General features: G+C 34.3%; 1 protein-coding gene across 2 annotated transcripts in view; it reads right to left on the bottom strand.

The window, feature by feature from the left end:
• Window positions 1-24347, bottom strand: part of LOC149773293 (nephrin-like) — a 98323-nt gene extending 73976 nt beyond the window's left edge. Inside the window, exons 1-4 of one of the 2 annotated variants that reach the window (XM_089946505.1) lie at window positions 24149-24347; window positions 9537-9601; window positions 6541-6849; window positions 1176-1306 (exon numbers count right to left, since the gene is read on the bottom strand). In XM_089946505.1, coding sequence (XP_089802631.1) covers window positions 1176-1306; window positions 6541-6849; window positions 9537-9594 — 498 coding nt within the window. In that variant the 5' untranslated portion in view covers window positions 9595-9601; window positions 24149-24347. The remainder of the gene's footprint in view (window positions 1-1175; window positions 1307-6540; window positions 6850-9536; window positions 9602-24148) is intronic. The other variant, XM_089946506.1, reaches the window with a different exon arrangement.
• Between the last annotated feature and the right edge of the window lie 1170 nt (window positions 24348-25517).

Below are 25517 nucleotides of genomic sequence, written 5' to 3'. Positions count from 1 at the left end.
CTGCATAGGAATACAAATCCCCAGAACAAAATGTAAATAGATGAGAAAAACACTGTTTTAACCCCATGGACGAAAAATCTTGAAATTGAGTAATCAGATCTATTTAGGCTGGTTATATGACCAAGCCTGGTCACTATGAGATGAGCTAGACTGAAGAACTATAACTAGCTCATACAGATCAACTAATCAATGGAATATTGGAGGATTGAGGTTCCCAGTGACTTTAAGTGGATGGCAGAAACTGAAGTACTTCCTGTAAGGAGGAAAGCTGAGATGTGAAAGTATGCATCCTGAAAGCAAGAAGACTGCCAGCCAATGAACAAGTCATCCACAGGACCATGGGGAAATTTTTTGAATAAAAATAGCCTTTATGCTGATATCAACAGGGTTTATATTTATAGGAGCATAGTTAAATTAGCATGTGCTTAAGATATGATCAATTAATTAAATGGCAATAAAAAATAATTAAATCAAATGCAAGGAAATGGGACTAAACACCCAAAAGCAATACAATAAAAGATACTACTGAATGAATTGATGGCAAAAGAAACATAGAATAAGGACAAATCTTGAATACCTAAACATATGTTTACTACCAACTCCAAGGAAAAGAACAATACTGTGTATGAATGGAAGTGAGCACAGTATCAGAATGGGACTATTTTGTTTATGATATAGACTACTAATTACTAATTGCTGGAGGGAATTGTCACCTTGGACTGTGAATTAGCATTGGGAAATGAGCTATGTTAATAACATGGTAATGTCTTGTTCCTATTAAATTAAATTAATATTGTTGACAGAAGACAGAAAGTAGTTTTTGGCAAATTTGGTTATATTAAAAATAAAAAATCTTGAAAGGTGATGATGGCATAAAGCTTCAAGGTAAATCTAATTTAAACTGGTTTACTATCTTTTGCAAAGAAGTTTCAAAGAGTAGAAGCTGAAAGACAATGGTTATGAAGAGCAGTCACACCAGGCCATAGCATAATAATACCATTCAGCCTTATAGCCATATGATTGGACTTAAACATAATCTGACTTTTATCCCAAAAAGTTGTATCAGATATTGATGGACAAACCATTTAAATAGCTGGTAACATAGACGACTGCCAAATTATCAAAACAATTCATCAGGTAACAATTTTATAATGTATTTATTTCTAAAGACTTACCCTATAATACCATGCTATTGTTGGAGCAGGATAAGAACAGTTGTCAGCTTGACAAGTCAGAGTGAGGGATTCCACACCAAGGTCTCTATCAGGTGGTATGGGCTGGACCAAATGAGCACCTGCTGGTGAAGCTGGAACAAAATTACATTATATAACATTTCTATTAAGAACATATATTACATTAAATATAGGGAAGACACTATCAATATCAAAGTGTACAACAAACATGAGAATTTTATTTATATTGTACCTAAAAGACTGTCAATCATTTTGGAAAGGAGTGATGTGCATTATGGATAAATGAAGGAAAATCCTTCATGAAAAGGATCACTGAGCTCTCTTGATTTTGGAACAGACAGTGTTGCAGCTTGCTTTTTGATATATTCAGATTGCTACACACAAAGGAAAATACATGTATCTTAGTCAATAAAATTAATATAGTGACCATGGATAACTTGTCAAATTTTTGATTGTAATTATTTGATGTGTGCAGAGATATGATAAAATGATTTATCTGCAAGGATTTTCAAACAAGATACATTCATTAAGATGGCTGTCAGCACAAAATGATGAGCACAATCGCTTTGCATCACTTGCAACCAGTCACAACCACTATATATGGTATTTGTTGTTATGATCACTACAGTAAAAACAAATAAAAATAATCTTGAAATCAGTAACAAAGTTCCATTGATTACATATCTAATTAATGGTTACATAACAAATGTTTCTGTTGACAAAGGAAGCTCAATTAATGTGACTGATAGAAATTGTCTTAGGACAATTATGTTTGTCCTTATCCTAAAGAAATAAAAAAACAAAAGCATATGCCCATGGACAGGAAAAACAACTTCCCATTCAGAGTAAATTCACTGGATGCACAGAAAAAAAGGAACAACTACACAATAAATGACATTTACATGATAAAAGATTGCTCTGGTGGCCTTGTGGTTAGAGGTCCATCTCTGATGTGGAAGGTCACGGGTTTGAACCCTGGCCAAGTTATACCAAAGACTTATAAAAATGGTACTAACAGCTGCCTTACCAGCGGTTAGTGTTAAGACTGGTCGGCCTGGTGTCAGGATAATGTGCCTGGGTGGGACATGATGCTACATTTCTGTGGTATGATGTCCCAGTGCTAGACATCACTACAGACATCGTAGCAATATGACTGAAAAGTTGTTAAAGCTACATTAAAAATCCAAATCACACACACACACACACACACACACAATAAAAGGACACACTAACTCAATCATGAGTTAGTATACAGTTTTGCAACTCAGAATAATACCAACTATAGGTCTACATAAATGAACAGGTATTCTGACCTTTGTAACAAATATCCTAATTCCACCCAAACCAAAAGCACCAAATGAAATCTGAGTCTGTGTGGATATGTCAAAAGTGAATGAATCATTTGACCCCTACAAATGTTTACATCATCCAAAATATGAATGGATCAAATGTGTTTTCAAAAGGTTGATTTGTACAAGGGTTTCATCAACTAGGACTAGGTGATGAATCTTACAACTTAACCTGTTTTTCAATGCATGCCAGAAAGTATGAAAGTTTCTGACCCAGATTGTTTAATATTTCTGATTTCCGATGATTGGTTACACCAAAGTTACAACTAAATTGATTAAATGAGATCGCTAGACTATCTCTATCAAGATAGTCTTTAAATGTATATATATATATATGAGTGGTTTATGTAATTCCTGGTTTATAATTTTATCTAATTTTGTAATTTTTATTTATAACTGTAAATTCTAGTGATTATCTACAGCAGGATTGGTGTACGTGCAAAGGGTCTATTTTAAGATTGTAAAGAATGTAAAATGGCAATAGAATCTATAAATAGATGCTTACATATGCCTTGATAGTTATTAATAACAGAATTATCTGTACATAAGTTGAAAAGTTTTGGACTTTCTCCCACTGGACAGGTTGGTGAGGTGGTATCTTACAAGAATTAAGTGAATTTCCATCGTATGGATTTGGTCACATGAATAGATATTTTGAAATATTAGGTTAAGTATTAAGATCTGTCACATGGTGTATATTGCAACATATAGATTCTAGAATGTGTATATAAGGTAGGAAGTAAAGAACTGAATAATCAGATCATTCTCTTCTCTATCTTTGCATTTGTATTTCTCTCTCTTCTTTATCTCTCTGCCTTTGTATTTCTCTTTTCTTTTTCACTCTGTATTGTATTTGTCTCTCTTCTCTCTCTCACTCACTCTCTTTGCATTTGCATCTCAAATCCTCATTCTGAATTTGCATTTCCATCATTTCTTTCTGAAGCTAAATCTTTGTTAACTCTAATTTCATCTGGTTCTTTAACTGTAATTCCTTTGATTCCTATAAATACCGGAGACGGATTTACTAATCCAACCCAATGCTCTATCACCCAACATTTCATTTCCCACCAAATACTGAGCCAAACATTCTTTATCTCTTGTTTGTAAAAGATGCTTTCACATCCGAAAGATCATAATGTTTAGCTACATCAAGCAACTTGTCCTAATAATAAGCATGAAATAATTTTGTTTACTTCAAAGTTATATAAAAACTTATAACAGAATAACATGTCCAGGATGCATGTCAACTTCCCATCAAATCTGTAAACACGTCCTCTTCTTAAACATTCTCAGGCTAGACCTTGAACTCAAACATCAGTAAACAACATTATTTATAACATACCATCAATACAAAAAGCAGGTAGCCTTCTAGAGCCTTCTAAGGTCAAAAGGCCATGTAAACGTGTTTACAACATTATCTTAGAGAACACCTAAAATAATGGACACAAGTTAGCAATTTAATATGTCATTTACAAATGACCTTTACAATCTACAATCACAGACAAAAGTTAAACACACAATACAGATATGCATAAAATAAAACACAATAAAATGTCCAGGAAATAGGTAAAAGTTCTCTTCCAGAATATTCCAAATTTATAAATTAGGCTAGACCTTGAACTCAAATAACAGTAAACAAATTATTTATAATTTAAAAACATGACAAAATCCAGGTCCACAAAGAACACCTTTCTCAATCATTGGCAAAGATGAAGCACACAATATAAATAAAATATACAAACAATATGCACAATAATACAAAGTTCTCTGTTCATCTGCTTATCTGTCATTGGGGCTACTCACTCTCCAATAGCAAGCCTCTGTTCTACCCCATTGGGATACTCTTTTATGTAGTTATTTAGTAACCATAGCATGCCTTAATTTCACCTTGGTTTTCAAATACTTCATGATCACGGATCAACCCAGATCTACAAGTAGAGTAGGGATTATGCTAGGGTCACCCCAGTACAAACCCTTGGGATCAACCCAGATCATAAGTAGGGATTATGCTTGGATCACCCAAGTGCAGACCTATGGGATCAGCCCAGATCTTTAGTAGGGATTATGCTGGTATCACCCCAGTGCAGACTGCTGCAATCAACCCAGATGTAGAGCAGGGATTATGCTGAGTCACTCCAGTGTCAGAATTTGGGATTATTAGCAGTCAGAAGAATATTACGAAAATGGGTATAGCAAACAGGATCCACCCACCGTAGGCAGCTTCTGGAAGCAGTCGATCTTGATGCTGTTGCTGTTGTAGGGTTTAACGCCATTTTTCAGCACACAATAGGCTATACATGGCGGCCAGTATTAATGGTGGAGGAAGAACCCGGGGAAGCCCCTGGAAAGAACCACCAACCCATGAGAAGCTACTGGCAGGCTTTCTCACATACCCACATTGGCCGAATCTGAGACTCGAACCCAAGCAGACAGAAGTGAAATGGCAGTAATCCGTAACGGAGAGCGCTTTAGACCATTCGGCCACTTGGGGCCCCCCAGTCCGTCTTGAAAGTAGAGATTATAATGGGATCACTCCAGGACAGATCTTAGGATCACCACAGGTTATTATAAGACTAGAATAAAGGGTATAGTAAGACTGATATCAATTCAAACAAGGCCAATTTCTCTTTGTTCAAATAAATAGCCCACAGAGAAAAGCCAAATTTATGTATGTTTTTTATAAATATGTTGGAGAAGGTTTTCCAAACACTACAGTAACCACTAGGGTGCTATGTGCCATTATATTTAGAATTAAATATTGTTTAGGATATAAAAGTTCTGTTTTTAAAATGAGAGATTAATGTACATAGCATTTGTATGTAGGTATTCACAGAATATACAAATTTGAATAGACTTCTGGTTTTGAGTAGTGTAGAAATAACTTAGCCTATAAAATACCCATTCATTCTTTTCAACAAATTACCGATTATAAAGAAAATTATTATTGTACAATAAGTACACTCAAATTATAAGGCCGTTCAACATTCCAAAATAATACACAGTAAAATGTTTAAAACGGGCTTGACTATCTATTAAGACAGGTTTGACTATCTATTAAGACAGGTCTGACTATCTATTAAGACATGCTTGGCTATCTATTAAGACAGGTTTGACTATCTATTAAGACATGCTTCAGGATTGACTATCTATTAAGACACGCTTGGCTATCTATTAAGACATGCCTGGCTATCTATCAAGACATGCTTGACTATCTATCAAGACAGGCTTGACTGTCTATTAAGGTAGGTTTGACTATCTATTAAGACAGGCTTCTTTATCTATTAAGACATGCTTGACTATCTATTAAGACATGCCTGGCTATCTATTAAGACATGCCTGGCTATCTATCAAGACAGGCTTGACTATCTATCAAGACAGGCTTGACTATCTATTAAGGTAGGTTTGACTATCTATTAAGACAGGCTTCTTTATCTATTAAGACATGCTTGACTATCTATTAAGACAGGTTTGACTATCTATTAAGGCAGGTTTGACTATCTATTAAGACAGGCTTGTCATTCTATTAAGACAGGCTTGATTATTAAGACAGGTTTGACTCTATTAAGACAGGCTTCACTATCTATTAAGGCAGGTTTGACTGTCTATTAAGACAGGCTTGTCTATCTATTAAGACATGCTTGACTATCTATTAAGACAGGCTTGATTATTAAGACAGGTTTGGCTCTATTAAGACAGGCTTCACTATCTATTAAGACAGGTTTGACTATCTATTAAGACAGGCTTGACTATCTATTAAGACAGGCTTGACTATCTATTAAGACAGGTTTGACAAACTACTTTTCATGCATGCACCTAATATGTTTGCTAATCGTTCTTACCAATCATGAAGATTTTGACTAATATGCAACTTTGGAATTAGCTGTGGACAAATAAGGCAATAAGACAAAAAGGTCATGATTTTATTTATTTCAGTATTGTACTTTACTCACATGGTAATACACTGGTATAAAAGAAACAGTTACTAATACTTTACTTACTGTAAACTGTTATCTCTGTATTAGCTGTTGAGCTTCTGTATACACATTTCCATGTTCCACTGTCCTGCAGTCTGCTCAAACTGCTTATATAAGCATATGCACCCTTGTTGTCCGTTGTGAAGCTGTAGCTGCTACTGTTGCCAGTACATTGCTTATAAATGGCATGACACGTAGATAATCGGACATTTTGGGGGCTTACCCACTGGATCGTATCATTCATGAATTCCTCTGATATCAAACAGGACAACTGGAGACCTTCCCCTCTCTCTGGAATGGTGTCATTACTTTGCAATGTCAGTGTCATCACCCCTATAAAATACAAAGCTACAATATACTTACTATGTTTCACATGTTACATGATTTCTCGGTTGCTACAAGGGTAAATTTAAAAAGAAATAACTATGAACTTTGAGCGCTTACAACAGACCTTGTATAGCGATCCATGAATGTAGGTTATGTTAAAAAGCAATAACCATTAAAATTTATCCCCACAACAATACACAGTACCAGAGCAAAACACACATACCAATATGATTTAATTTTTTCCTCACCAATGTAAATCCTGGCACAATCATGAGGTTATATTTGTCAAAAAACTGCTGCCATGATTTCAGTTGGTTACATACCTAATGATACTGATCATATGAAAAGAAATTGTGAACCAGTCTGGAAATGGATGAAAAAAACTAGGGTAAATACACAGGATTTAACTAATAATTAACAGTAAAATTTAAGTAACAAAAGCTTTTTTCTATCTGTGACTCAATCTTAGTATAGTCACAAGTAGCTACGGATCAAATCTGCATGTCTTCCCAGGTTATTTCACTCACACCATTTCTACTGATTTCAATTTTTCATGCATTCTAAGTTTGCATGCACATCTAGTATTAATAGCAACCAATTTATTACACTGAAAGGAGACAAAAGGAGTTCGACCCCAGTGGAGATTACCCTGACATCAAACTCTGAATTTCAGCTCATTACTCAATAAATTTATTTCAAAACCATTGACAGTAGCCATGAGAGCAATCAAAGTGTATTTGTGTAGCACCCCAAACCAATCTGAGACCTGTAGTACCCCAAACCAATCTGAGACCTGTAGTACCCCAGACCAACCTGAGACCTGTAGCACCTCAAACTAATTTGAGACCTGTAGTACCCCAGACCAACCTGAGACCTGTAGCACCCCAAAACAATCTGAGACCTGTAGTACCCCAGACCAACCTAAGACCTGTAGCACCCCAAACCAATTTGAGACCTGTAGTACCCCAAAATAATCTGAGACCTGTAGCACCCCAAACCAGTCTGAGACCTGTAGTACCCCAAACCAACCTGAGACTGTAGCACCCCAAACCAATCTGAGACCTTAGTACCCCAAACCAATCTCAAACCTGTAGTACCCCAAACCAATCTGAGATCTGTAGTACCCCGAACCAATCTCAAACATGTAGTACCCCAAACCAATCTCAGACCTGTAGTACCCCAAACCAATCTCAGACCTGTAGTACCCCAAACCAATCTGAGGCCTGTAGCACCCCAAACCAATCTTCCACATCATCAAGTGATGATATACATTTTCAGTGAACTGAAAATCAAATAAATCGTTCCCCCATTGAGAATTAAGATATAGAAGTTAGTGGTTCAGCAGAAATTCAATCTGTGGAAACTAGTCAGAAATCCCAGTCAAGCAGTCCACTTAGTCCAGGCCCCCCTTCTCCACCGGCTGCAATCTGAATCAGGCAGTGAACCAGACAGGACAGCCCTAAGGTCTCACTGGACAGTTTCGTATATTGACACCTCCCTAACTTTTAAGGTAGAAGGCATGAACCTAATTATCATAAGCCTAGCATTTATAAATTCACACAGAAGCTAAATCTGTAATGTGGTTTAGATTTACTTTGAGTTAGGCTTGAAAATGGGTTGGCTTGTTTGGTGACTGCCTGTCACAGTAAGACTAGCAATGGAGATCAAATGTGTAACTTTGGGTTGTACAAAATGAACAGCCGACTTGGCACATGTATTTATGTATGTCTGCTACAGAGGTAAATATCTAAAAATCTAGATGGTTGAGGGGTGATGAAAAGTATGCTAATTTGTTATAGTACTAGTGAACTTTATTTATGCATAAGGCACATACTGATTCTTTTATCTGCCTTGTCACAGGAAAATATTCAAAATGGCTCTTGGCTGTCAAAATTGAATGTAAAAAAGAGGGGTTGGTGGCAGTGATGGTTCAGTATAAAAGCCACTAGTTGTATAAAGAATTAACCTGATTGCTGCAGTCAAAATCTCACATGTATGCTTTCTACAAAAATAATTAGTTTGTTTTTATTTGTATCTTCAGTGTAAAATTATTCCCATTTTTCTGCAATAGGTCATTGTTGGATGAAAATTCACCAGATAAACTGTCCAGTGAGACCTAACAGGGGATAACTGACAATAATCAGCTGGAAGCTCCATCAGAAATGTCTGCTGACTGGGGTTGCTGAAGGCAGTGATGTATAGGAAGCTGTTTTTACATAGATTCAATTCAGTAAAGACATCCTTATTTATTTAGAGAGGTCTCTTATTCAATTAGAGACCTCTACAATTTAATTAGAGAGCTCTATAATCATTTATGGACTGCTCTAATTCAATTAGAGACTTCAACTAATAATTATTTGACATCTATAATAGAATTGTAGACCTCTCTAATTCAACTGAAGACCTCTACGAATGAACAAGAGAGCTCTCTAATTCAACTGGAGAACTCTCTAATAGAATTAGAGACCTCTCTAATTTGCCAGTAGTGCAACAAGTCCATAAATAAATTATAGACATCTTTCAATTAATTAGAGACCTCTCTAATTCAATTATAGAAATCTCTTATTAATTTGAAGAGGTCTAAAAAGAGTTTTTCCAGGCTTTCAAATCTAACATTCATACAATGAAATAATAATAAGTTCACTCTTTGTTAACTTTGTTTAGAGTAGTAGATTGTCACTATCATTACAAACCAAAATGGCTGCACCACAAGAAACAAATCATGAGACCAATTCTGCAGAAGAATGGCATCTTCAGTCTGAAATTGGAGGAAATTAACCAGTTAAACACACTGAGTTTTATATGAAGTAGGGTGTCATTTAATACAGAATAAATGATAAACATATTGTAAAACCTGTGACTATAGAATAGATAACTTAAATCAGGTCCCACTTCTACTAATCTAAGAGATGTTGTATTATCTTCTTTACGATACTTCAGACAATATCAGAATTTTTGGCTGGTGTAGGAATAGTGGAAAGGATTTTAAAAAAACACTTTTATCTCAAATCAAACAGACAGAAACCTTTGATTCTTAAAAAAAATACACTTGAGAAATTCCTCAAATTTGATGAAATCCTTGAAATTTCCTCATAAATATGTGATATTTGTTGAAAGAAAATTCAAGATTTTATTACTGTATTTTAATCATAAACCTGGCAACAGGTAAATTTTATTTAAACTGTATGCTACTTCTATCCATTTCGGAATGTGCCTGTATTCTCTAGAATGAATGTCCCTTTATAGATTCAGAAAAATAACATGAAAAACTACCATTAGCAGTAGTAAGAATAAGTGAACAGACTTAAAAAATACACAAGTAATCAATCTATTTATTTTGAAACTGGGTGAGAATAGCAGCAATTTATATAAAAGAATCAAACATTAACGCTCTACAAAAGTAAAATGGTAAAAGAAGACCAACTCCAGGATATGCTATTGAATTACTCCCCCTTTGCCCAAACAAACAAATGATAACTTTAGCCATTCCAATAATATAGTCAGTTTCAGGCTAGATTCTATTAGATCATCTTGTATGCTTCCAACAGTGGTTCTGTGCAACAATATTAACAAACCATACAATGTAGCATGAGTTACAGTGCTTCAAAAAGTGTTTATGTCCAAATATCTAATCCGGTAAAATGTCTAGTTTTAGTCATCCTGTTAGACATTACTCATACTATATAGTCATCCTGTGTTAGACATTACTCATACAATATAGTCATCCTGTGTTAGACATTACTCATACAATATAGTCATCCTGTGTTAGACATTACTCATACTATACAGTCATCCTGTGTTAGACATTACTCATACAATATAGTCATCCTGTGTTAGACATTACTCATACTATATAGTCATCCTGTGTTAGACATTACTCATACTATATAGTCATCCTGTGTTAGACATTACTTATACTATATAGTCATCCTGTGTTAGACATTACTCATACTATATGGTGACATAATGTAAGCACATTAAATGCTTATTTTTTATTGTGTTCAACTAGTTGACACCCCTTTTTGTTTCTGTGGTAACATTTCTCCATGTTCTATCCCAAAAATATAGTCAGCAACAATTTAATGAGAAAAATATTGATGATTAGTGCCATAAAGATTAGATTTATTGTTTTGGGGAAAGGGAAATGCAAATGAAAACTTGACATTTATTCATATATATAAATGATACATACCAGAGGAATTCAGTTAAATAAATCTTGATTGTTGTCATTCTCTCTTTTTCTCTCAATATTAGTTTTTGATACAGATTTGCAATGTTGAACTTTTTGCATAATGTAGGGAGATGGCAAATGAAGTGTGTGTGTGTGTGATTTGGATTTTTCATGTAACTTTAACAATTTTTTAGTCATATCACTATGACGCCTGCAGTGTGGCAGTTGATAATGATGTCTAGCACTGGGGCATCATGCCGCAGACATGTAGCATGATGTCCCACCCAGTTACATTATCCTGACTCCAGGCTGACCAGTCCTAACACTAATCTCTCAATGCTGAACGCAAAGTGAGGCAGTTGTTACTACCATTTTTTATAAGTCTTTGGTATGACTCAGCCAGGGATCGAACCCATGACCTCCATCCAAGGTGGAGGCTCTAACCACTAGGCCACAGGAGCAGTTGGGCAATGTAGGGAGAGGGCAAACTAAGATCTTAGAACTTAATCCCATTGTAGCACATTGTGATAATAAATTACATTTCAACTGATCCCTCAGGTGCCTGCTGAACCTTCTGTGAATAAACTGTTTTTACCATCATCAGAGAACTAAAAAAATATTAAAGACCCTCAAATTTGGAGATGTTTTGAGAGACTGGGGTCACCTTGATTCAGCCTCAAGACAGGAGTCATTTGACGAATACAATCTCTGTGATAAATGGACATCTTGTACTAATGTTTTTAGCATATTATTCTGATGTTATTAAATGGACATCTAATACTAATGTTTTTAGCATATTATTCTGATGTTATTAAATGTACATCTTGCACTAATGTTTTTAGCATATTATTCTGATGTTATTAAATGGACATCTAGTACTAATGTTTTTAGCATATTATTCTGATGTTATTAAATGGACATACTGTACTAATATTTTTAGCATATTATTCTGATGTTATTAAATGGACATCTAGTACTAATGTTTTTAGCATATTATTCTGATGTTATTAAATGGACATACTGTACTAATATTTTTAGCATATTATTCTGATGTTATTAAATGGACATCTAATACTAATGTTTTTAGCATATTATTCTGATGTTATTAAATGGACATCTAATACTAATGTTTTTAGCATATTATTCTGATGTTATTAAATGGACATATTGTACTAATGTTTTTAGCATATTATTCTGATGTTATTAAATGGACATCTAGTACTAATGTTTTTAGCATATTATTCTGATGTTATTAAATGGACATATTGTACTAATGCTTTTTATTCTAATGTTATTCATAATTCTCAGATCAAGATACTATATGTACCAGTCTAAAAGTGAGAAGCCAACTGTGCAAGAAAGGTTGACATTGTTTAACGAAATGTATTTCAAAAAAGTTACTGCTTGGATTAAGATGATTTTCAACTAACTGCGAACATATTGCTTGTAGATAGAAATTCCAAACTTGTAAAGATTTGAAAAATGGTCATAAGATATTCATTTAGCCAGAAACAATCAGGTTATATAATTCTGAAATGTCTGAAAAGGTTTCAGAACAGAGGATCTATAAAACATGAGAAAAAAGGTGGAAGAGCAAAACTATCCATTTGAATGGATGACAACATGCTCTAATACCTTGTTTATTGCATTGTTTGACAATATTATCAGCAGCTCCCCATGGCTTTAATGAGTATATCAGTATTCATGTGTCTGAAATCACTGTCATTAGAAGATGGAAGAGTTTAGGTTTCGGGAGATGTACAATAAGAAAGCAAACAATGAATTTTTAGCAGGACCCTGCATCATGTATTTCATGGTTTTAATGATGAAACTTGTAACAAGATAACCGGGTGGGATATTTCGGATTAACAACAGAACACGTAATGACGACACATATATATGATTTAATGTGGCGATTTATATGAATAGTGGATTATGAAGATGTGTGCGTATTTATAATCCAAATATTGGATCTATTTAACATAAAAAACGCACAGTTTCAAAGATGGAAAAAAATATACAAATAAATTTAGTTCAGTAACCCTAAAATACAGGATAAATGATTTCACAAATGATTCAATAATGGAAAGATGAATATAGTTCACTCAAATAGTAAACAATGTAAGTCTTTACACATAGTAAAAAAAATGTATTCACTCAGGTAGCGAAATTATGTCACTAAACAAGAACGGATATACAATCTATCCTTCCAGTCCTGAATAATACACTGGGTCTTACTAACCCAAAATTAGCATACAGCTAAAAATACATGTGTGGAGATGCACTCCGTCACCCGTGCACCATATCCGCTCCACAGCTCCTCTGAATCAATTTCACAACCAATATAGACTCCGGACCCTCGGAATACTATGATCACTTGAAACATTAGACCCTCCGGACACTTGAAATATTAGACCCTCCGGACCCCCTGGTCTTTTGACGGCTCTACAGCTGGGTCACCTTAGTCCCTCTGGACACTCCGGACGCTAGACATTAGACGCTCCGGCACCTTAAACGCTCCGGACACACGGACGTTTCTACCTTCTGACAACACCGGACACCCCGGATATTCCTACCCTCAAAAACTCACTCACTCACTCAGCTGAAAATATACCCGATACAGTGTACTAAACTTGATACAGACATAACGTAAGGACGTTATACATGGTAAGTTAAAAAGATTATATTATTATGGCAATTACAAAACAGAGGTTCAATAATAAACCTAACCCTGCTTGATAAGACAATAGTAAACAATTCTTTTAAAAAATGTAGCTTTACATTACCAATATAAATCTACGTCGCAACAAGAATAAAAAATGCACGCATTATGGTATGTAAAGAAAACTATAACAAACATGCAAAGGCAAATATGGTAATACACTAGTTATCACTTAAAACCCAAAACATTACCTACCCCTACAGCTGGAGTTGTGCGAATCCTTTTAGCAGGCCGCTTGCTGACAAAACCATTAGTATTGTGAAGGTCCTTTACATGTAGTAACGCATTTATACCTTATGAATTTTCGTTATTTTTTATCAAAGGCACCTTGCACGTGTGGCACAGGACGAATCGTACTCACGATTTCGAAATACATAGACCATATTATAATCACCCTCGGCTATCGTTGTACAGAGAAAAGAAACGAAACCCGAGTACATGTATTTAATTAACAACATTTACACCATTCCGTGACAAAACTAAAGCTGTTTTGTGCAGAGATTAAAAGTTTAAGTTTGGGAAACCCAATGAAGAATGTCCGCTAGAGTGTTAGGTCTGTACAGTGTATACTTTCAATTCAAGAATATTTCAGAGCTATACAACTGAATAGAGGTCCCTAATTATATCAATGACCTCTCTAATTCTATTACATTAAAACTCTTTAATTCAATTGCAAAGGTCTGCAATTCAATTATAGAGGTCTATAAATAAGACCAAAAATGAAAGTTTTTGAATTAGAGAGGCTTAGCATTGATACATAGAGCCCTCTAATTAAATTGTAAAAGTCTCTAACTGAATTAGACGCCTTGCTAGGGAAACAAGAGCGGTCAGTATTGAATTGAATATATGTGAAAATGGCTGCCCAAAGTTATAATAAGGTAACAGCCCTAATGAGGGAAAATAAATTACTGCATCAGAAAACTGCAAAGCACTGTGAAATGATTCCTCTAGCAGCAGTTGCTAGGCTTATGGCTATCAAGATAGTACCCCGTTGATGAGACAAAATTTCTCTACTGTTTCAAGACATACACTGGGAACTATACTGGTGATGATGCCAATGTTGTTTGATTTAAGACCTCAGTTAAACATTTTATCTCTCAACCAGACAACTGTGATGGATGTATTGAAAGTAGAAGCAGATCATGTGTTTGAGAATCATCTAACAAATACTACTTGCATGTTTCAAGAAATTGCAAAAATGTCATGGTGGAACTAAACTCCTTGTCTGAATCTCCTAGTAATATTCACTTTAAAGATATAAAAGATCAAGGTATAAAAAAGGTCTACACATCGGGCATATAAATATACAACATATGAATTATACCAGTAAGGTAAACCATTTGAATTTATTATTGTCATCTAAGGTCAATAATGTCCATATTCGGGGTTTAACAGAAGCAAAAATAATGATAATCATGCAAATGACATGTTGATTATTGATGGCTATCACACACCAATCAGACATGATAGAGGTTCAGGAGGTGGAGGTGTTGTTGTTTATGTATGCAATGGTTTAACAGCTGAAAGGAGAAATGATCTAGAATCAGATGAAATTGAAGCAATATGGACACAGGTAATCAATCAAGTGCAAAGCCATTTCTATTGGACCTTGTATATAGGTCCCCTTCAGCAAAAGTTGAATAGAATGAGCATCTGGAAAAGCAACTATATAAAGTGACACATTTTAGGTTACTTCAACAGAGATCTTATGAATAATCAGATTAACAGACATTCTTTGAATTTCACAGAAACTTTCGGTCTAACCCAATTATTGGATGAACCAAGATGAATAACTTAACACTCAAAAACTCTAACAGATTACATCTATACAAACATGGAAGAAAATGTGACAAAAATGCATATTCCAAAGATAGATCTTTGTGTTCACTTTCCTATTTGCCTAACCAGAAAATCCAGCTTGAAAACAGATATAAAATCCAAGACACATAAAACTATAAAAATAGGTAATTTAAGCATTATGATGAAGGTAAGTTTCTGGAAGATTTCAGTAATGTTTCTTGGCATATAATAATTATGTTAGATAATGTAGATGATACTCTTGAGCTATGGACCCAACATACAGGTGGTTGATATATGGACACAACTTTTTATACAGGTGGTTGATATATGGACACAACATTTTATACAGGTGGTTGATATATGGACCCAACTTTTTATGCAGGTGTTGATATATGGACCCAACTTTTTTATACAGGTGGTTGATATATGAACCCAACATTTTATACAGATGGTTGATATAGAGACCCAACTTTTTAAACAGATGGTTTATATATGGACCCAACTTTGTATACAGGTGGTTGATGTATGGACCCAACTTTGTATACAGGTGGTTGGTATATGGACCCAACTTTTTATACAGTGGTTGATATATGGACCCAACATTTTATACAGGTGTTTGATATATGGACCCAACATTTTATACAGGTGGTTGATATATGGACCCAATGTTTTATACAAGTGTTTGATATATGGACCAAACATTTTATACAGTGGTTGATATATGGACCCAACATTTTATACAGGTGTTTGATATATGGACCCAACGTTTTATTCAGGTGGTTGATATATGGACCCAATGTTTTTATACAGGTGTTTGATATACGGACACAACTTTTTATACACAAGGTTGATATATGGACCCAACTTTTCATACAGGTGGTTGATATATGGTGATGTGATGTGATTTTGATTTTTAACGTAGCTTTAACAATGTTTCAGTCATATCGCTACGATGTCTGCAATGTGGCAGTTTATAGTGATGTCTAGCACTGGGGCATCATGCCGCAGACATGTAGCATGATGTCCCACCCAGTCACATTATCCTGACACCAGGCCGACCAGTCCTAACACTAACCTCTTAATGCTGAACGCCAAGCGAGGCAGCTGTTAATACCATTTTTTAAGTCTTGGTATGACTCGGCTGGGGATCAAACCCACGACCTCCTGCATCCAAGGCGGACACTCTAACCACTAGGCCACCAGAGCGGTCAGGTTGGTATATGGACCCAACGTTTTATACAGGTGGTTGATATATGGACCCAATGTTTTATACAGGTGGTTGATATATGGACCTAACTTTTTATACAGGTGGCTAATATATGGACCCAACATTTTATACAGGTGGTTGATATATGGACCCAACATTTCATACAGGTGGTTGATATATGGACCCAACTTCTTATACAGGGTGTTGATATATGGGAACAACTTTATATATAGGTGGTTGATATATGGACACAACTTTTTATACAGGTGGTTGATATATGTATACCTTTGAAAACACACAGAGTAAAACTGGACTTCCAACTTGATTGGTTGACTCTTGGCATTGTAAATGCCATGACAACCCATGATTATTTCAAATGTGTTAGTCAACAAGCACATTACAAAACATGGAGAAATAAAGTAACCAAAATGATCAATCAGGTAAAGAAGGGTTACTATCAGTTGGTATGGAAGCAAAGAAAATGTTAATAGTGACAGACCCATATGTATCTTACAAACACCATCCAAACCACTTGAAAATCTTGTTCATGACAATCTTTTGATATAACCTATCAAACTTTAAATTAATTCATAAAAGCCAATCAGAGAAAACTACTCCTGTGAGATAGCCTTGGTCTCCATGATATATAGATGGATTACTGCCTTAAATCAGAAAAACTTAGTTAGGTCCATACAAGTTGATCTTAGAAAAGCTTTTGCCCTTATTGGTCATGATATTGTTATCAAGAAATTTAGCATTAATCTCAAGGTGATAATTCAGTTATTGATTGGTTTACATCAAATCCATCAATGAGAAAACAGCAGGTAAAAATGAATGGCAGTTTTTCTAAGAAGAACCAATTACATTGGGAGAACCCAAGGGATCAATCCAAGGCCCAATCATCTTCCTCATTTTCATAAATGATCTGCCACTGAAAATAGGCAACTGTATTTCATTGGCTTTTCTTAATGATTATACCTTATGTGTATCTGTATTTTGTACCTGACTTGTCCGAAATCAAGTTAATGGTGTATGTGACCAGTAATGTTTATTTCGTAAACAACATATTATATAGCTAAAATAGGATTTTGCCCAGAGAACAACATAATACACAAATATTCAGATCATCATTAATAGTAAACATGATTACTTTGGTTTGAGTAAAAGATTCAGTCTTGATTCTGACTTTAGAATCTTCCAGAATGGAAATTTCCCATTAAGTTAACAGAGTATTTAGAGAAATTGGTAATTGTAACCAAGTCAAGTTGAGGGGTATATAATCTTCTTTGCATTAGGATCGTTCATTCTTGCCTTAACATCTGAAGCAGAACCAGTCCTATTGCTGAGTTCAGCTTTTAATTAGGTTGGAATTATTTATTCAAATTATTATTCAATGGAATTAAAGTGCTCAATAATATTCTTGGATAAAACATTCATTTGGAATTATAGTGAATTCAGACAAAGACATTTTAGATTATACTGTTGTGATACATCAAAAGACTGTTAACAAATCACCATATTCCAGGCCATTGGTAAAGCAGATTGTTCAGGAACACCACTGGAAATTAATTGGAACTTCACACATTTTGACTTGTGAGAGAACGTTTAGGACTATTTGGAATTTAATTAACAATGCTACAAGTTCTTTTGAAATTTACACTTTGCATTATAGGGAAAAAAATTATTTGCTGAATTTCACAAAACTTGTTGGGTTTTGCTTTTTCCTGTAACTTAAGACCATAGAGTTCTAACACATGACAAAACCCTTGGAATGATGGCTGATAACAATTTTCAAGTGATATGTAATGCAGTCAATTCATGTATGTGGTTATTTAGCAAGATAAGGTCATATCTATCAACTAAACATAGATTCATATATTACAAATGCTGTATACAACCATACCTAGGCTACTGTAATGTTATCTGTAGAAAAACTTCTGACAAGAATATTTACAAATTACTCCATGTGCAAAAGACATGCAGACTCATCCTAGATGATGCTGAACACATCCCAAATGCACTGAATGATATTAAAATATTAACTGCAAGTCAAAAAATATTTTTGAGAAAGGCTAAACTTATGCACAAAGTTTCAAACAATATGGTCTGATTATATCTCACTAAACTATTTCATGCTAAAAAAACAAAGCAATTCCTCCCAATTTAAAATTTCAGTGTACCACCTTTCCATCCCAAAATCAAATAAAGAATTCTTTAAGAAAATTTTCAATATTCAGGATCACTAGTTTGAAACAGAATCCCGAAAGGAAATGAGAGAAAGTACGAATATAAATGCATTTAATTATAATCTAATTCAGTGGATGAAAAGAGGAATCTGTTTGATTTGACTATTTCATTACAACTTAAAATATTAATTCACTAACTTTCTACTTTATTGTCTCACTACTTTTGTACTATATGTACACAATGTAAAACAAGCTGGACTGGATATAAACAATGTACCTATATAAAATGCATATATAAAATGTACAAAGCTGTACTGTATATCACAATGTACCAAGTTGTAATGTATATACACAATGTACCAAGTTGTAATGTACATACACAATGTACCTAGTTGTACCATATATAAACAATGTACCTAGCTGTACTGTATACACATAATGTACCTAGCTGTACTGTATATACACAATATACCTAGTTATACCATATATACACAATGTTTCTAGTTGTAATGTCATCTGGAGAAAAACGTCTGACAAGAATATTTACATACATGCACAATGTTTCTAGTTGTACTGTATATACACAATGTTTCTAGTTGTACCATATATACACAATGTTTCTAGTTGTACTGTATATACACAATGTTTCTAGTTGTACCATATATACACAATGTTTCTAGTTGTACTGTATATACACACTGTTTCTAGTTGTACTGTATATACACTATGTTTCAAGTTGTACTGTATATACACAATGTTTCTAGTTGTACTGTATATACACAATGTACCTAGCTGTACTGTATATACACAATGTGCCTAGTTGTACTGTATATACACAATGTGCCTAGTTGTACTGTATATACACAATATTTCTAGTTGTACTTTATATACACAATGTTTCTAGTTGTACTGTATATACACAATGTTTCTAGTTGTACTGTATATACACAATGTTTCTAGTTGTACTGTATATACACAATGTTTCTAGTTGTACTGTATATACACAATATACATAGTTGTACTGTTTATACACAATGTTTCTAGTTGTACTGTATATACACAATGTTTCTAGTTGTACTGCATATACACAATGTTTCTAGTTGTACTGTATATACACAATGTTTCTAGTTGTACTGTATATACACAATGTTTCTAGTTGTACTGTATATACACAATATACCTAGTTGTACTGTTTATACACAATGTTTCTAGTTGTACCATATATACACAATGTTTCTAGTTGTACTGCATATACACACTTTGCCAAGTTGGAGCATGTTCATTAAAATTTTTATTTATTATATCCATATAAAAATGGAGTTTATTATAAATGTTTTGTGTGTGTGTGTGCATATGTGTGGGTATGTGTGTGTGCAAGTGTATGTGTGCATGTGTATGTGTTCATGTGTGTGTGTATTTGACTATGCACATGTACTTAGAATGTACATATAGTATACACATAAGATAGAGAGCCATAATGAGGATTAAATCCATGCAACTAAATGTATCACCTTCTTTAAATAAAAACACTATTATTGTTATTATGATTATGATTAGTATTATTATTATTATTTAACAGCTACCAAACTGGATCAAATTTTGGTTAGCTTAGGGTTTTTCTTTATCTGATTTTTAAAATATAAACAACCATTATCATGTGTATCAAAACTATTTAAAAAAAAAAATTATTTATTGTTATTTAAGATATTTTGTTTCCACTAGTATAATACCTTTAAATACTATAAAATATTTGCTTCAATAGTGTATATATTTGTTGTATTTTCCTAGATATACAAACTGACCGCTATGATCTAATATCAATAATATAAGCAATTTCCATTTTGTTACAAAAATGTATTTGTTGTACCCAAATTTATTATGGAAAATTCAGACAGACAGAAGATAAAGTTTTAACTAAGACATTTAAAGATATTACATATTAATATTTTAAATATTTTTTCAAGCATGATCATGCAGGACATTGTTTTTACCCCTCCAATGAACTGGTCCACCTCAAAACAAAAATTGTGACTTTTCCACAAATCCAGCTTTGAAATACTTTGACAGATTGAATGTGAAATTGGGGAGATCACAGAAATGTGGCTGGGAATTTAATCACACCCATTAATGTACAATAGAAAAAAATGAACTATATTAAAAGCATTGTGGAACTACTTGCACAAGTTCAGTCAAAGAAAGTTTTCTTGTAACTTCTTGTAAAAGAAACTTGGTAATGTTTCAGCCAAGAGTAGTTTATCTCCATCCACTGACCTGTACAACTGTGTTTGATGCACATACATCATTTTGTATACAGGAACATACATCATTTTGTATACAGGAACATACATCATTTTGTATACAGGAACATACATCATTTTCTATACAGGAACATACATCATTTTGTATACAGGAACATACATCATTTTGTATACAGGATACATATATATGCAGCATTTCCAAGGTTGTTTTCCAATCTCTGGCAGTGAGTCCATTTGGGGTTATGGACTATCAAAATAATTCACTGATTTGTAGCCATATTTCATCTGACATACTTTGATTAAGTGATACAGCATAAAAATGGTTTTATGTCATTATTCCCTCAAGTTCAGTAACATATAGTTCTCTACTGCTTCAAGAAAAAATGTTCAGCTTGTAGAAAGTCATTTCAGCTGAGTTAACTAAAATGAATGCTATGATGCAATGTTCATGAAGTCAACTGGTACATAATGTACATGCAATGGCAGCTAAAGTAACTGTAGTATCTACAGGATGTTTTTCCTATCAAAAAGGCCTGAGCATTTTCCAGTTTGGGTTTGGGAATTAGGGAAATGTGTCGCAAACCTCTGCCAAGCATTTGATCTCTTTGATACATTATTTATACTTTTTTATTTTTCTCATGCATATAATATTTATTGATCAGAAATATATCAAAATATAAAAGAGTTTTATTGTGGACATAGGTGGAAGGAAGTTCAGGGGTTGGGTTTAGGCAAAGATATCTTGAGGCTAAACACCTTGAAAGACTAGGTACTTATGAACTCAGAAGTTCCCCTATATATATGGTTGATGATTCATTTTAACAGTCATTCATTGGGATAAAAAGATTACAGTGTTCAAATGGTTCAAAAGAACAAAGGTGATTTAGGGTCTGTGACTTCTTAACACTCAAGGTCTTAGAGTTGGAATTTGGTATTTAGGATCTACCATATATACTTGATTGTAAGTCAAGTCCAACTGCACTACATAATGTGCCAGCAGATATGGGTCTGTGCAGTTTGTTATGAGCAATCAGTAGAACAAGCAACATAGACCCTGGTCTGCAGGCATATGCTATGCTATGCTTGGTCAGGATCTTTGCTGTTTAACTTGACTTATAAGCGAGTATATAAACTAGCTATTTTCTCCCCCACCCATAAAGTATTCAGGACACAGCATTTACTTTCATCACAACATAAGAAGACTATTTTTGTGGATTCATCAAGGTACCTTGGGTCATCAGTTAAAACTCTGATGATCCAGGGTACTCAGATGTCATAGATTCAGCTTAGGAAACAGCAGGAAATAGTAATCTGTGAGAAATCACCCAATGACTGATCGTAAGTCTCTTAATGTTTTTCAAAGGCCTGCAAACAAAGATTATGAAAGTACAAGTTCACTTACAAAAATGACAAATCATATTGTCCAATTAGCTCTTGAGCCAAGATGAAAAATATGAAAAGGTGAAGCACTCTAGAAAATTTATCTTCCACTGCAAAGAAATTGACCCATAATTGATAATAATTTGGAAAAAAATATTTTCTCTAATGCTTCATCAACAGCCTGATAAATATGTTGCTTAAACATGGGAAACTTCATCCTTTTCAACTGACCCAAACAGATTGCATCAAAGTCTGAGGTTTTCTGGAATATAATTCCCTGTACTAGAAATCTGAAGATTCAGTTGGTGGGAGTGGTCCAAGGAAACTCAGACTAGCTGCAAATCACAAAACAGTTGAAGGACCATATAATGTCAAGTTATAAAACAATGTTACCTGTCAATTCATGTTTCTGATGGAATCAAAGTGTTTATTCAATCTGATATTTCAATAAAAATGTAAGGATTGAAAAGGTTAGTCCTACAATATAAGACATCGACCATGATATTTATGTTTTGGGACACCCCAAAAAATAAAAATTATGATGAGGGGAGGCGTCTTAATTGTAGAACTAGAAAAGGGTTTGCGGTTGAATTGGATAAATAATATAAATAAAAAGCAAAACTGAATTCACTTCTGATAATACTCAATTACATTAAAAAATTGTATTAAGGTGCATATCATTTTTCTGAACAGGATGTTTTCTGTTCACATAGCAGCCATCATTACCAAAGTTTTCAATGAATATTATCATAGTTGATGTGTACTGACAGTAGCAAAGATTATCTGCATGTCAACTGGTCCAAAACGCCTAAATGATCCATCATCAAATCATGTAATGAATACTGGGGAACAAATTAATAAGTATCTATTTACAGATAAATGGAAGGAAGAAGACCAAATATGTGATGTTTTAACACACACACCCCACCACCACCAACCCAACCCTCTATCCATTAATTGATGCTAGCTATATATGAAATTACAGGTATCAAATAATAGATAAAGTAGGGAGGGCAAAGTGTATAGATACTGTTACAGGTTTTCACACACACACACACACTATCCAATTGATGATACTCTTAAATCCTTTTGTATCAAGCGCCTATGAAACGATGGACAGTAACAGTTTTAGCCACAAAAATATTATACTGTGAAGTGCACAATAAAATTTTCTCTTCCACTGCAATGAATTCAACCCCTGATTGATTACAATTTCGAAACAAAATTATTTTCTCTAGTGCTTCGTCAACTGCCTGCTAAATGGAGAATTTGTGTAACTTCACGTACGGACTTAACTGGACCCAGAAACGATCTAATTTTTCAACAACAACAACAACAAGAACAAAAATCCGCCACCATGCATCAGAAAATAAATTAAGAACAAGGACCAAGCCCACATACAATCATTGTACGTTTTCTCCGTTTGATGCCACAAATTATAATTCATGCAGTGAAAAATGAAACGGTAAATTTACTTAATCCATCACAACTGTAAAATGTAGCCCTAATGTAAGACCTTGACGCTGATATTTATGTTCTGGGCGTCACAGAAAAACAAAACCAATATGTGTTATGTCTTACATTGTAGGACTACAGTAAAATGAGGCTCCAAAATCGACATAAATATTTCCAGCATAGCGTTTATGAGCCAATCATTAACTGCCACTATGAAGTTTAGAAACTTCCTCTGTGTTCCGTAAAACTTCGAGGATAATGTTAACAGACGGTCATTAAACTCAGCTCATGTTTGTTTGTTTTCTTTTCTTTTTTTTTAACTTTCGTTTTCTTCTGCGAATACAAGGCCCAGTACTCTAACCAGCACGACAAGCAACAGGAAAGTGTTCTACCTTTTTCATCGCACTCAAAGGGGAAAAAATGCATCGTTTTACATAACGTTAGATTTGTCGTATTTTTAGGCTGTTTTTATTTCCTCTGTAGAAGATTACAACATAATAAAATAAGGGGCTATTATTTACAACCAATTTGTTTTTTGTTTGAGTTGGTGGGAGGGGGGGGTGAGAAGTATTTTTTTAACAGGTTATGGAAAAAAGGCCGACAGTATACCGAATTAGAAACAAAAAAAATTCTGTCTTACTAGATAGATTCGTATTTAGACCCCACCCCACATTATTCTAGAAAAAGGGCACGAGCCTAAAGAAGCATACATTTTGCGTTTATAAGTTAATGAAAAACATGAATCTTCAATTTGGTTTTCATTTACACTGAGTGAGGCTTGAAAATGGATTGATTCATTTTGTGACTACGTTTGGACGACGAGCACACGAGATCACATGCGTAACATAAGCTTCAAATAAACGGCCAACCTGGTTTACGGGTTTATGTACATGTACCACAGGAATGGTTGAAAGGTAATGAGAAGCATGCCAGTCTGTGATAATGACTGAATTTCCTTCATGAATAAGGATGTTCTTTGTTTGAGCCACTTGGTCAGAGGCAAAACTTAAAATAGCCCTTGACTGTTTCGTTAACATTGTGCAATGGTGTTGATTCAGTGTAAAAGCTGTACAGGGAATTAACAAGAATGCTTTAATGACAATCGGACATGCACGCTTTCCGCAAAATCATTGGTTAATTTTATTTCTGGATTTAGTTTAGAATTATTCTCGTCATTTTTCTGTCATCTTAGTCCGCTGAAAATTACCCCCCCCCCCCCAAGAGTGTTAAGTATGCCAAGTAGGAAGAGGTTAGAATTAGGAACTACATGATCTGCAGATGTATTTAATGTTGTGTTTGGGTTTGTTTTTAGCGATGTTGTTTACAAAGTGCTCATACGACTAAGGATATATTTTGGAATTATTGTGAATTAAGTCAAAGACGTTCTGAACAATGCCACTGTGAGATATCAAGACTGTTGGTACTTCCTTTGGACTTTTGATAGAAATTTGGCATATTCAAGGATATTGGTACATCAGTACATTAAGAACATCTA

Source organism: Sinohyriopsis cumingii, unplaced genomic scaffold (assembly GCF_028554795.1).
Source record: "Sinohyriopsis cumingii isolate HCF-2022 unplaced genomic scaffold, ASM2855479v2 utg000695l, whole genome shotgun sequence".
Classification (NCBI taxonomy): Eukaryota; Metazoa; Mollusca; class Bivalvia; order Unionida; family Unionidae; genus Sinohyriopsis; species Sinohyriopsis cumingii.
The sequence above is the reverse complement of the archived record's forward strand: the minus strand, read 5'-3'. Positions and strand labels throughout refer to the sequence as shown.